The sequence below is a fragment of the Convolutriloba macropyga genome, chromosome 2 (genome assembly GCF_964194025.1).
Source record: "Convolutriloba macropyga chromosome 2, txConMacr16.3, whole genome shotgun sequence".
Classification (NCBI taxonomy): Eukaryota; Metazoa; Xenacoelomorpha; order Acoela; family Convolutidae; genus Convolutriloba; species Convolutriloba macropyga.
Genome location: NC_134469.1, coordinates 63,254,905 through 63,270,232, shown reverse-complemented (window position 1 = coordinate 63,270,232; position 15,328 = coordinate 63,254,905). Strand labels below are relative to the sequence as shown.

The following is a 15,328-nucleotide window of genomic DNA, read 5'->3' as shown; positions in this document are numbered from 1 at the left end:
ATAGATAAATGTATGATCATATATGAGCCCTTTTTCAGCCATATGAGCAGAAATTACCACTCGATGCTCCGGCTGAAACAAATGGGATTTCTTGAAGGCGAGGAACAATATATGCTCTAATATGATTTTTTTTTCTCGTTAAATCTGTTATTGAGGATTGGTAGATTTCACGAGAATAATAAAAAGTTTTGCCATCAGAAAGGCAACCATACACAAAAATTGATCGTTATTCCAGCATCGTTATTGTCAGGATTAGTTTGCCCTATTTGACATATTTTCGGCCGGATTGGAACAAATTGAAGCCAATTTTAGTACTATTAGCTAAAAACAACATTGAATTTTTGGTTAAGTTTGCTTCACTATACAATTTCCTCAATTGCTACTGAGTTTTATAATTATTGGGTACCTTTGCGCTAACTTTGAGCTTCGAATGTGTTCACCTTTCTTGAGCTGCACTAGAGAAAAAAATATTTGCGTTCTTCGTTTCATTTTTAGCTCACAAACTCAAATGAACATAATGATTGAATTAATTGCCTCACTAAGGATTTTCATTTGTAACCAAAGCTGTCCGATAAAAGACAGTTTTACAATTATCACCAAATCAAAGAAAAACAAAAAAAGATGACTCGCAAAGTTGCTCATCAGTTTCTATATCAACTCTGTTAAGAAAATACCCAATAGATCAATCCTAAATTCGTTTGCAAATTGAAAAATAAAAATGAAACAAAAAACAAAAATTTTTGACTCTAGTGTCGAACACACATGATTTTAATATTCGTTTTTGGTTCCTGGCAAGTAGTTTTTTTATACAAGATTGTTTCCCCAAGAAGTATCAGAGCTTTTTGAAGTCTTCTCCAATTTTCTTTGCATAGTGTTTATGCTCATCAGCTCATCACCCGGAAGTTTTTTAGGGACCTGCATGAATTATTGAACGGCAAAGGACTATTAGGTGCTTTGAGCACTAACTTGAAAGTTTGAGTGCCCCAGAGTTTCATGAAGCCAGCTGACTATAAAATGTTTGAATAACTCCTCGATGTAAACTTCCTTGTCTCAACATTTTCATCGTTTGAAGTAACAGTTTATTAGGTGCTTGTTTTTCTAATTGGGCAAGATTTTCCGCTTAATTTTGTAAACGAAGCTCTATCAGCTGAGCAACATTAATTAGCAGAAACTAGCATTCCTGCCTTGATCGAAATCATATTGACCAAATCTTTCTGATCAATTGAATTTTTTTCTCATTTCAAATTATTATCTTGTTGCAGTAAATCTGTTTGATATTTTCTTATTAATCGCTGAAAGAAATTGGCTGCAATTTTAACCGTTTTTTGTAGAACTGATGAAAATGAGGAAACCAAAACTTTGTTTGACAGTTTTTGGTTGCATTGCTTTTTGTTTGTTTTTAAAGGATTTCATCAACATTGTTTTCTCGGATTTGCAATGTAATGCTCATCTGTTAATTAGATTAGCGATAAAAGCAACAAAAACTTCATTCAGGCGATTTCACGATATGTATTTTATATAAGAAAATCTAGATGTTAAGAAAATTGGGATGTCTATATCGTAAAGCAAAGTAGGGAACGCAACACAAGTTCGAATGAAGGGATGTAGGCTACCCGTGTTGACCTAAGGCTGCAATGCTAAAAGGATTATATATAAAGCCATAGGTCAACACGTGTAAGCTACATAATGTAATTTCTCGTAAGATCTTTGCCTGGAACCAAGGAAGTCATATGTGATTTCTTTATGAAACCATGGATAATCTCAGAACTATGTAAAACCATGTTATCTTTTTTCAAACTTTAATGAAAACAGTACAAGCAAAGTGGTCTAGGAATTCACCGGAACGAAAACTAACACTAAAAATATGTAATCTATTGCAAGTGTTTGTTTTCTGTGTTTTTAAATATGCTAGGAAATTTTTTTAACCCTGTATAATTACGGGGATCAATTTTAATTTTTATAAACTTGTGTTTTCACTCCAAAAATTTTGAATATCTTATTGATTCAATTTCGAGCCTTTTTTGGTTCATGGAAAAAAGTAAATTGATTCTTCTATGATTTCCGGTAATAATACAAGTCATATATGGCGTTGTGGAATTATTTTTCTGTAGTCTCAACTTTTTGGTGATGACGTAATCTAGTTACATATTTCACAAATTGTTCTTAGCTATCGTTACAAAAAGTGCACGTTCCTCGTTTATCAAATTTTGCTATGATCCTTTCATTTTTACCTGGAGTCATATATCATCTTGTATGATTCAGTTTCAAAAAAACCTCGGTGAAAACACCACCCAAATTAGATTGGAAAAAACCGCTCCCAACCGTTCAACCGTTGGGCAAGAGACTGCACCATTATTGTGGTCAGCTAACATAGGGCTGAAGATGGGTTGTCAACCTTTTAAGCACTGTCCCTTATGTCTGATCGGATATTTTCTTTTTTTCTACCCTCAGTTTAGTGGGTTTATATCTTTTACGCCCCCAGGTGCACGTTCTTTTTTAGTAAATTAACGTGCTGTATAACAATATATAATTTGTAACTGGGGCTAAAAAGGAAGCGCAAATATAAAAGATTAAAAATTTCGTTTGCACGGTACTGTTCTGAGTAATTTTTTTGTATGCTTCTGTGGGCACCAGCTCATTTACACTCCGTTTTTCTGACTATGAATGTAATCTTTCTTAGAGGCCGCAAGATGAAATTCTCAAAAAAATGACTGATTGATATCGAATTGGTGTCACTGGAATGTAAAGTTGAAATGCTAAAGAGTAAATACGTAATACAGAAGGTAAAATTTTGATGTTGAATCACGTGAAGTTTTTTATGCCTGCGTGTTTAATTTTCTGCGTTGATGGTTTTCATTTAAATCACATGGTCCTTCATTCAATGTTAACATGGGTTTTTTGCGTGGTTTTTTTCCCTTATGCTCTTTATGATTACCAGGAGAGTTGTATGAGGGGCAACCAGGGCAGTGCTGGAACGCACTTGTTCAATGTATATTTTCAACTTTCACCTGTAAAACTCAGACTTTAATACCTAATTAACAAAAGAAAGAGAATAAATAAATTTGAGAAAAATAATAGAAAGAAGTAATCAGAAGAAATAGGATAAATCGAGTTCTGGAATCATTTCTGCCGATTTTATTTTTTATACTATAATGTCTATAATTTTCTATTATTTTAATAATTTTTATTTGTTTCTGCTCCCTAAACTTTGCAAAGTGGCAACTAATGAATTGTAACTAATAACAATTTTGGTTGTTTTTTTAAACTAATTTCTTGATTAGCTAATGGTTTATAATTGTTGCAAGACATTTTTCGGACCACAATTCTCTTCGGCTAATCTATCAAGGTTTTTGCCGAAATTTTATAGAGCACAAAGAGAAATGAATAGAAAACTTCTTTTTCAGGTGGATCAAAACGCACCTGATGAGCTGGACTTGAACTACATTTTGCATCACAAACAAGTTAGTGCCAAAAATAGGCAGAAATTTAATTAATTCGCTAAATCTATCATCAGAGCATTGCATTATAATTACTTTTGATTTACTAAAGGTCAAAGTTAAGCTGGTGGATTATTTGACATTAACGCATTAGATTTGCAACTTCGTCAAATTATTCTAACTGTTAACCGTCAATTACCGCACTAGAGATTAATGATTTTTGTGTTGAAAGGTGGCTAAAAGCAAGACTTTCACTGATGCCAGAGAAGTGGTTCTACGAACGCGACTTCCCCCAGGCGAGTATTGCATAATCCCGTCTACTCACGAGCCCAACAAATATGGAAACTTCCTACTCCGGATATACACCGAGAAACAAGCCACTTCTGTGTTAGTAACCCATATTTTAATCAAACCCAGGTCGAGGTCCACGAATGAATGAGTGACGAAATATCTAAGATCAGCAGTAACTTAAAGTTCAAAACATTTTTTTAATTCTTGTTTTACCTGTTACCTATTGGAATCTATTACCCTATTACGTTTTGAGTAAATCACCTCGATATTTTGTATGAAGTAACCAAATGAAATAATTGCATTGTGCTGACAAGAAGTAAAAAACTTTCAAGAAGAAAAAAATTTTCATTTGTGTTAACCTTCTGGCAATTTAGATACTGTTACAACTATAATTGTTTGGTTAAAATTTGATTGCTTACAATTTTGCATTGTTCTAATTGATGGAAAAAATGATATTTTTCAGGGAAATCGACGATGAAACTTCTGGAACAATCAACTTTGAGGTACGTTCGAGACCTCTTTAAATATGGACATCATGGGAACCTTTTAATTCAGAATTATAAAACAACAATATTATAATTTGTCTTTCTTATTTGTTGACGCCATTCCAAAGATATTTCTTATTATTCATTTGTATGCGCAACTTTGTTTGTTTCAGACACATGTAAGTAACAAATTATAATAAATAAACTTTGTCGGAACAATTTGAAACACGCTAACATTCCCTTTAAACAAACATGGCTGATTGGTTGATTTTCATCTCCTAATAACAATTTTCTCCGTTTTTATGCATTTTTTGCAAAATTCTTTGCAAAAATTTTTCCAAACTCTTGCTCAGTGCATTTGGCGTGAGTGATTTATTTTACACAGTATGATGTCTATACTTCTTACTAATTTTCAATCAATAAGCTTGAGTTTTAATGAACTCTTCAAAATTCTAAAAAGTTCTTACAAATTCTAAACATACATACAATTGCATACTGTGGTCTATAATTTCACCAAAACTAAAAAAATTTTTTCTAGGGAATTGTTATCAAGTTGAGCAAGAGATCTGCAGTCTAAACCATTTTTTTCTCGGATCTCGGACTTAGTGAAATAAAGTTCTATGATTTTTTTCCATGAATACAAATTGAGTAACTTTTCTTGTGCATACCCGGGCCGAGGTGACCACCCGTATTCCCCCGGGTGAAGACAAAATGGGTAATATGGAACAGAATTCAATTTGAACCAGTTTTACGAGGAGCTTTCTGATGTGTAGGTGTTCACCAACAAGGAGGCATCAACGGCTGACACCATGAGTCGCATGTTCCAGAAGCTAGCCGGTGATGACCAGGAGTGTGACGTCAGAGAACTGAAACAGATTCTGGACAAGTGCGGACTGTTCTCCAGTAAGTGATTTAACGTCTAGAATGAATACCATAGGTTTTATTTACTCAATACGTTTTGCTATAACGACAACATCATATGTCAAACAGTGGCTCAGCAGAGCTTCAGAGATTTAAATAAGAAATTGTCTGAACGTTTCACTCTGATCTCACAAGCTATGTTCAATCACTCCGGGCGGAGGTTTGCTTTTTCGTTTATGACACCGACACTTTTTGAACGCACACTGGGGTACGGTGCGTCCAGGCATACACTGTCGAGGATTTTTGTGACGAACAATATGAACGCACCAACCAATTACGGTCAAGACTAAACCTGCTCCACAGACGCACCAACTCTCCAACACACACGAACCCTGTTCTGCATTGAGTGCAAAATTGTGTTATGAGCCAAATTCTGCAACGTACATTTGAAACTTTTCCTCGCAAGATTTCATCACAGAAACCTGAGGTACAAAACAATCAATAACTTCCTACAAAATAGATATCAATTTGATTGTCTAGGTTATTTCGTGGTATTTCGTCAAGTGACTTGTCATTCACAATTATAGTTTCGTTTAACTGTTGCTTTGGTGGTGCAAAGACTGATGAATTTTAAGGCCGTTTTTTATCCGTTTTGGCGACGCTATTACACAACCAGTTTCAGCAATTGAGTCTGTTTAATTATGTTCTACTATTTTGACGCTTTTACTGCGCGATACCTTATTTTACTTCAAATCAATCCAAATTATGTAGCCTTGAATTATGCAGCTTGAATTGTGATTTGATATGCAAGATTGAGAGTTTTAAGAAAGCAACTGAAATCTAGAACTAATTTAAGAAGAATGAAACTAAGACTGAGATGCAAATATGAACAAAATGTAATCAATAATAATTCAGTTTGTGAATTGAAGAGATTTTTTAAACAAAATTACCGATGGCTGAAATGATTATGACTTCGCATTTGAACAGACAATGATTGAACTATTTGGTTTGGAAGATACCAAATTTTTAAGACAAAATGGGAAATGAAATTTAAAGGTCAAAATCAAAAATTAAGTTCAAAAATATAACTGCAGATATGATCATCTAAATCGAGATTTTAGGAGAATAGTACGGACAGGTGTACCACAATTCTCTCCGGGCAAAAAATGAACAAATTTACAAATTGTTTAGTTTATCTATATATCAGAAGATTACGTAAAAATGTACTAGTTATCATGACCAAAAATTTATAGGATAATAAATATGAGTTTCGAAAGTTGTAACAATTGTCTGAGTCAGATGTTGTTTCAGCCTCTTGTACTGTCATAGTTTTCTCATTGTAATTTAGCGATTCAAAAACTTGGATTAAGTACCGCCGTGTGGGAGTGCAATGACTAAATTCAAATTAGGAATTAGGTGGTAGAGGACTTTGTGCCGCTAATGCTTGAACGTTTGCGACAATGCTCTTCTTACTACGGCCCTGTTTCTTCTTTTGACATATTTGCCATCTTTTTCGGCGGAAAGGCGCTGAGGACGAACTGACTTGAAAAGTGGGTGGACAAGTAGCTGCGATATGTTGGATATATCCGAATCTATGTTATATCCGGTGAAGATCCTTTCTGTCTTTATGTGTGTTGTGGCAACTTTGGTTGCTTCTGCTTGGGTCTAGATGGTGGAGTAGTTATTCGCTCTGCTGGTACTTCATTAGTATCCTCAATTTGTAATTGCGGAGCTGGTTTATCAATTTTGGCCTGCTTGGTGTTTAGTGTAACTTGTAGGCCCCTTGTAAAATTTTAATGTACTGATGATGTACAACTTTGTCATCCCTTGTCTTTTGCCACTTGATGTTTGTGCCTCCTTCCATTTTTTGCGTGCATCTTTCGCGTAATTAAAGATCTTCAACTCTTTGGTCTTTCCAGTTGGTTAAAGTTCCCTTCTTTTAGCGTATATGTCAAGATGTACTCCAAATTCAGCCTTTGTCCCGAAGTTTGCGTAATGAATTTCTTATTGTGACATCCATTTTTCCAGATGACAGATGTAAATTCATCCGTTTTAACAACAAAGGGCCACGACAAAGAACTTCTCGGTTCGGGGGTTGGGATACGGGCTTTTAAGTTCTTTCCTCTTGTCTCGTTCTGGTAACCGTGATTCTCACTGCGGATCGCCTTACTTGCTCCTGTTTGCCGTGTACTCCATTCTCTTTTTTTCACAATCACTTCTATCCCCATTGTCCCAGTATTGTTCTTTTATCTATTGATTCCATTGTGTAGTTTCCAAGTCTAAATATTGTTGTATTATTGGTTTGTATGTCAACTTTTTCTTATCAGGAACTGTGCTTAGGTTGCTGAACGACGTGTTATCTTCAAGTCTAAACGTTGAAAAATCTATTGTTGTTTTTGTATGTTTACATAATTGGTATACAACAAAATTTATTGACGCTGTTATATTAAAGTTTAGCTGCCCCTTTAATGCAAGAGTTTTTTTATTGTTTGTTTTAGCCGTTCCACTAAACTAATCGCTCTATGATCGTATGTTGGCGCCGTGATTAACTCTATATTGTACGGCTAACAAAATGATTTTACTTGAAGTCCAATTTGACCTTTTGCATGATCTATTCTAATAGATCGCGGAACGCCATGCAATAGAACCTAATTTTGTAGGAATTGATGATTATGAATGCTTTCTCTCTATCAAAAACTTCGGCTTGTACTTGTTCATTCTAAGTACAAGCCGAAGTTTTGTATTTTTTTTTATAATTTTTCGTTCGGAACTTTATATGACTTAACTGCTTCCTATTTAGAATGTGGAATAAAAGGTTTTAAATTTTTACATATTTCAATGCAGGGGTAGTATTTGGTTGCTTTGGAAAAGACGTCCCTGCCATATATGGCTACCGCGCCTGAGCTGCTAAATTGTTCATCCTCCAATTCCTTGAGTGTGTGCAAGGGATTGCCTCCAATTATGAATCCTTAATGGAGTTGGGGATGTCTAACGCAGAGATATTTGTCGGCATTTCTCCTCAATCTCTCTAATGACGCAATGTCGGTTCTCTTTGAGTACAGTGTCTTTGGAAGTTATGCTGGCGAGGAGCGTCCTGGTGAAGATCTTTGACAGTGCAAAGTTGAGTGCGTCAATGTAGATATCTGTTTTCGGCGTGTTGTAAACTACATTTGATTTAAGGGTAGCGGGTGTTGATGGTGTTGTTGCTATTGGGACATCTGAAGAGATGGCCTTGTCACAAAAGCGTACTTTTAAATAGTGTTTTGGCAGATCTGCTTGAGTGTTTCTTCGTAACAATGAGTTATCATTGGTAATCGAATGCAGTATTTGCTTGCTGCTTCAATACAATGTTTCAAACTTGAAATATTTATTTCCTTCACAATATTTTTATTTACAATACTATTTACTAAATCGTGTTTTTGCGCAGCAAGTCTACTATTTTTGATGTCGCCATTATAAGTGCTAGAAATTTCGTCTACAAAACTTTTGTGGGCCCGTTCGCAGAGTAATTCCTCTTCCTGAGATGGAAGTGTTTAGCGCACTTTTTAGTTGAGTCAGTTTTGGAAACAATGACATGCTCATCATATACAGATACTTTGACGGCTTGATGATTGATTTGGCGAGAAACAGTATCATCTAATTCCATGTTTGAGCCAAGTAGAAAACAATAGTTAACTTAATTAGTAATTTATGATCTATCCATTATGTTAATAAGCTAAAGTAAAATTTGTTGCATATATGTTTTTTCAATATAGACAAGAGGGATCTATAATATGTACTAACTTGAAATGTGTTTCCGTACTGTAGTACTTAAAGTATTCAATAGCACAAACTACCCCAAGTAGTTTGAATTCATTCACACATACCAAGCCAACCATAAAGCGTTCGTCGTTCAAACACTGCCCTTAGTTAGTCCTTGTTGATAATCGCCACATTTTATACAAATTTTTAAATAAATATTGAAACGTTTATTTTCAGTTTTTTCAGCTGTTTAATTTTAAAAGTTTTAATTGGTTCTCATGTCTTTCAGTCCAAACAAAACCTTTTTCTTCTTCAGACGCAGTCTAAATGGGTGAAATGTTTTGGTCAGGATTGGGATTAATTTGGGAGATGTTATACTGAGCCCACAAATAATCTCAGTTAATTCTGTTTTTTCGGTGATTTGAGCAAATGTATGGCTTCAATATTGTTGTCGAGGGCATTTTCGCAGACTAAGTAACTTTTTAACTGAGCCATTCTATAACAATTTTTGGGAATTGACCTTCTCCCTTGTTTGTTCTCAGGTTTTCGTCATCTAGTTTCTAGAGGCACTTTATAACTAGTTTACTTTGATCTTCATAACTGCCTTTGCTAACTGTTAGTATATCATCGAGAAAGCAGTGTTTTGTTTATACTATTATAGAGTCTATATTATATACTATTCGATACTAAATTTTTATACTAAATGCTTCTATATAGTATAAACTTTTATAGTGTGTACTAATTAATAGTAAATACTTTTGAATACTAATACAATGTCTATAATAATTGTCCTTACTACATTAAAGTTGCATTGGCGGGCCGTATCAGGGTGTAAGTTTAGTTGTCTATACGCATACTGCAAACCATGGATGATAAATAAGCCGTTGCTTTGAAAGCATTTGAAGTAAGTTGTTGCGAGATTGTTTGGATGAGCGAATCAATGTATTGCATCTGATTTTTTGCTATGAATCAATTTTTCCATAAATTTTGAGTGGAAAGCTAAATTTATCGAATGATCTCTCTTTACAGTGATTACGTTAGAAGAAAAGACATTGGTAGGAACAGCTTGAAACTTTTTTCGCTGGGTCATTCTGGGAGTAAGTTTTCAATTTCTCTTTTTGCGTTTTATTTTATGTTAATTGGTACTTCTTATCCTTTCTTGTGTCGATTTGCATAAATTTCGTAAAATTTCGACTTGACTGAATCCAATGATGTTTCGATTTTTCAGTTCTAGTAATTAGTTCAAGAAATTTCTTCGATTTAATCGATTTTGATTTTAATTTTATTTTTCGTTTTAGATTATTGCATTTATTAGCCGCGTATTTGGATTTAGTTTATGAATTTATCAACGGCGTTACTGACACTACTTTAGTGAAGTGTTTGTTGAGTATTACGAATGCTGAGACTCTCACAAAGACTTCTTCCAATAATATGTTTTAGAATTTCAGTTACTACAACGAATTGTGCTTTATCCATTTCCCAATCATTAGGTTTAATGGGGTTTTCAAATTTCCAAAAATTTCAACTTTTTGGTAGTGGAAGTTTTGTATTTCGTTCAGTTTCTTCTCGATCAGAGCAAATGTGCATTATTTCTTTTACGAAAGGTAAGTTAATTGTTTAATGGTTGAACACGCTCTACCGGAATCAATTAGAAATGAGCATTGTGTTTTACTTGCAATGAGATGTGTATTATGCAAACTGATATTGTTGGCGCTTGAAATCATTGCAACATAATTGTCGTCAGAAGAACTGTAATTGGGTTCGCAATTGGCGTTTAAGTTCTCGAAATTAATCACGCTTGTTTCAGTTTGGGCATCAGTTTCAATGCTACTAACTTTCTCAATTTTTGGATATTTCAAGTTGTATTTAGTTTTCTACGAAAACCCTAGCAAAATGATTTTAAGGTCCAGATTGATTACAGTTCTTTCGAACTGCTTGTTAAATTTGGTGGTGCTGTTTGGTCCAAATCTGTTCACAGTTCCATCATTTGTTGTTTGTTTGTCTGTTGATGTCATTGTTCGGCCACTGTTTGTACTGTTGCACTGCGAAATCATGAGCTACTTTGCATCGCAATTATGCTCTGTGGGTTACATTATATTTTTCGTTGTTGATTGATTTGGCCCATTTCCATGTTGACTGCAATATTGAGTGCTGCAAAAGGGGTGGGGGTATTACGAAGCAATTTACGTTGTATGTCACTGACAGACATGTTTGTTGTAAAGGTGTCTGGTATTAAGTCCTCTTTGCATTCTTCAAAATTGCTTTTCTCTTGTCTCTTGCAACTCCTTCACAGTGCTCTAAAAGCATTCTAATGACTCTGCGCGTTTCTGTTTTCTAGAGAAAAATTTGTAACAACTAAAAGTGATGTTTCTGGGTTGGATGAAAGAGTTTTCCAACATTGTGCACATCTTCGTGTTGCTAAGTCATGGATATCTGCGGGGTGCGAGATTTTTGTGTCCACATCATCAGTCCTTTTTTATAACACTCGAATATAGCGGTGAAAAGAATTTTTGTTCATGCTGTACACATGGTTGCTACAAAATATTCCAGCCTCTACGATTTTTTGAAGTTTTAGTTCTGAGCGCTGTTTTATTTAGCTTCTTCTGATTTGTCGTTCTCGTTTTTGGAACTCCGTTGAGGTAATTATTGGCTCTTCATATCTAGGTTCTCGTGGGAGTTTAACATAGTTTAGTTTTTTTCACCGAGGAGAATTTTTAGGACAATACTTTTGAGGACCAATATTGCAATTTTCACACGAATTTGCCATATCTACCATTGATTGGAGACTCTTGTGTATTTTTTCCGCAGAAGGGTTAGATGCAAAGCGGTGTTTTTGAATAGCCATTTCTGTTGTTCGCTGTTTACTGCGCCCTGTTATTCTCGATTATACAATTTCATTTAATTTTTTTGATGGCGCAGAGACTGACGATTTTAAAGCCATCCGTTTTGGCGACGCTATTGCACAACCAATTTGAGCAAATGAGTCTGTTTAGTTTTATTGCACTTTTTTTGATGTCTTTGCTCCGCGAATTTTTTTTCAATTCAAATCAGTCTGTTACAATTTCAAACTAAACCAAATTTTGGCTTTAAGCAACAGCCGAAGAAGATGATGATTGCAACGACTAATAACCACGTGCTTGAAAACAATTAATTATAAATTTCACATGATATTATCAAAATCAATCCTTCTTTTTGAGCTTAAGTTTGTTTAGCAGAAAGCATTACAAAGAAATTCAAGCAAAATATTAATTTAATGTTGCATCGCAACATTTGGTCCGTCGGAAATTAAGTTAAGGATAAAATAGTCAAAGGATTAGGCAACAAAAGCATTCACTCTTTACAAATTATAGTCATAATCTAAAAAAGGAAACTTAAAGGGGAACATTGAAAAGCTGACCCCCACTAGACAACAAAACCCCCAAAAGTTATACCAGTTGAATAACTTGCATAACTAGGTTGAGTATACTGAACCTAAGACCCGGTAAGTGGGCGAACTACCTACTCAAGTGTATCAAAAGATTTTTGTTGAAACTTCAGGGAAAACGATCTCTCTCTTGCTCTCAGTTCACCCAGAGAATTCTTTTTTTAAGCTTAGTTACTCCCACGAAGTAGTTAAGATGATTTGGCGCGCATAAAGTGACCACAAATTTTACAGGGGGATAGTTGAAACCCCACCTTTTTCGTTTAAATAATTTGATTCTAGTATACAGTTTCCAGAAAAGAACACGAAAGAGGTCAAAGACAAAGGACAAGGACAAAAAACAAAGACAAAAAACGAGAACAGACACCGAAGTTGCATTAAAACCTTCAACAGATCAAGGATTTCAACAGATCACATCGAAGCGTCGCCACAACATTCAACAATGAAGCAGAAATGATAATGAGGAAACAACCACGAACAATAACAGAAGAAGACATCAACCCATTGCGTGAACTTTCAACGCTTCTCGCACGAAAGCTACTTAGTCAACCTGAAGGAGCAACTTCAGCCGACCTTAACAGAGCCTGAAGCACTTGATAGTGACATTGTGGAGTCCAATGAAGTCGACGACAAACTGTCTCAGTGCAATGACGTAATAAAGCGCTTCACTAATCGCTTCGATCGTTCTTCTGCTCGGGAAACATCAACTCCTTTGAGTTCAATAGTTTTAGAAAGTTCAACATTGTCAACAAACATCAGATTGTCAAAAGTTGCCAGTATTCTGGGGACACTACATGCAGTGGACATCATTCTTTGATTTGTTCAAAGGCTCAATAACTGACAACTTGGCTTTTCAAGGTAGCCAGAAGCTACAATACCTTAAGTCTTCATTGAAAAGGGATGCAGCAAAAATTATGATTTCGATACCAGTAACAGACCAAAATTTTAGGAGAATCAGTGAACCAGCAGAAACAAGAAAACGCTGGGAGCTATCATCCAAGAGCAAGGATCCTCAAAATATGAACAGCTTTGATTGTTCTTGGATGAACGGGCCCATGAGTTGGGAGCAAGAACACCAACTGAAAACTGAACTACTAAGCCACCAATAGCAAACTTGCTTCATCTGCATACTCAATTGGCAACATCGGAGCAGCAATGTGAGTGTTGTAAAGAACTTCACAAATTTTTTAATTGTGAAAAATTTTAGAAACTTTTGTTGAAGGCACGAGCCGGCTTGATAAAAGTGAAAAAAAAAACTGTTTGAATTGTCTGCGACCTGGGCATAATTCAGACGATTGTGGTGGGTCCAAAAGCAAGCAATTGGTTAGAAAACCACATACTCTTTTGTGTCGGGAAAATATTGATAGCAAAGGAACAAACAACGAAACATCTTTCAGGCGGGTAGATGACAGAACGAACCAAAATCCTGCAGCAGCATCTAGAGCAACAAAAATGAAAATTGATAGCAAAATTACAGCAGCCATGAGTCAAAAAACCTCGGAGGAAGGTTTTCACCAAACGACTATTTTTCCCTGTGGGAGACAGTAAAAGAAAAACATTTGGCAGACGCTGAGTTCAACAAACTATCAAGCATCGACTTATTCATTGGAGCTTACTAATATGAAGATCTCATGATTGGTAACAACAGGTTGACGGAATCAAACTTTGGAATAACCCATAGGCTCTTAGTGTTTGGTTGGGTTGTCATAGGAAAGGAACAAACCAAAAAAACTCCTTCAAACATTTCGCCGACATTCTTTGTTCAATCAGAACCAGAAAAATTACAGCGTTTCTGGAAAATAGAGGAATTTCCAACAGCAAAACTCTGGACCAGCGACGAGAAACGTTGCGATCGACCTTTCAGGGGAACAACGAAACGAATCACTGAATGTCGGTTTATTGTGCAACTGCCTATCAAATTTGAGACAAATCAGTTGGGGGACTCTTTCGTGCGAGCAAGGCGGCGAATAGATAGCCTCAAATGCAGACTCGAAAAACAGCCAGAACTCTTTAAGAGGTGCAAGGACTTCATAGAAGTATTTCTAAACCTTGGTCATTTGAAATAATCAGAACTTATTCTTCACCAAGAGATCTCGTTTTATCTTTGTCATCACTGCGTCTTTGAAGATTCAAGTACGACAACCAAATTAACAGTTGTTTTTGACTGATCTGCAAAGACAACAACGGGTGCATCTTTGAATAACAGACTGATGGTTGGACCGAAAATTCAAAAAGACTTATTCAGCATTTTGAATTGATTCTGTTTATATCAGATTGCACTATCAGCAGATATTCCAAAGATGTATTGTCATGTAGATTTGGACAAAGAAGATGAACATTATCATCGTACTTTTTGGAAAGACACAGATTCAAAAACAATAGAGATGTACCGATTGCAAAGGGTAACTTACGCTATTGCCTCTTCATCCTATTATTCGATGCGACCTCTCCAAGTTCTTGAGCAAGAAACGACAGATGAGAGGCTTCGCTGGTCTATGTAGTTTGATATGTATGTGGACAACATACTCACAGGTTCCACTGACTTTCAGGCAGCAGAAAAGCTGCAGGCCGCATTCATCAAAACTCATGCAGGTTTTGATATAAGGAAATGGGCTTCCAGTTTTTAGTTTCAAGATTAGCTCAATAGTTTCAGGACTAGCTGGAAACTTAAGAGAAACTGAAGTTGAAATGTTAATCCAAAGTAAAGATTACAATATCAAGAAACTGGGCGTAAAATGAATCAAATCCCAATCAATTTGGATTTACAGATAAACTTGATAAAAAGACACCAAAAAAGACAGATTCTGTCAGAGTTTTCACGCCTTTTTGACCAATTGGGCTGGCTTTCACCAACCACCATCCAACAAAAGTTGTTTGTCCAGTTGCTGTGGATGGATAAACTTAGCTGGGATCAACCATATTCAGATGGAATGCTATAGCATCACATCCGACTTCGCATTCAACTCAAAGGCTTGGAGAACGCCCGCTTACAACGGAAAGTTTCGATGCCAGGGTCAGAAACAGACTTTCAACTACACGTCTTTTGCAATGCATCAACAACTGCTTATGCTGCTGTTGTCTTCCTCAGACAG

The 15,328-nt window shown here is 35.6% G+C and overlaps 1 protein-coding gene across 1 annotated transcript in view; it reads left to right on the top strand.

Annotated features, from left to right (window-relative positions):
- Positions 1–15,328, top strand: part of LOC142334961 (calpain-9-like) — a 93,527-nt gene that overhangs the window by 62,108 nt on the left and 16,091 nt on the right. The window contains exons 11-15 of the mRNA XM_075383290.1: positions 3,306–3,461; positions 3,670–3,824; positions 4,192–4,231; positions 4,387–4,392; positions 4,987–5,116. Coding sequence (XP_075239405.1) covers positions 3,306–3,461; positions 3,670–3,824; positions 4,192–4,231; positions 4,387–4,392; positions 4,987–5,116 — 487 coding nt within the window. The remainder of the gene's footprint in view (positions 1–3,305; positions 3,462–3,669; positions 3,825–4,191; positions 4,232–4,386; positions 4,393–4,986; positions 5,117–15,328) is intronic.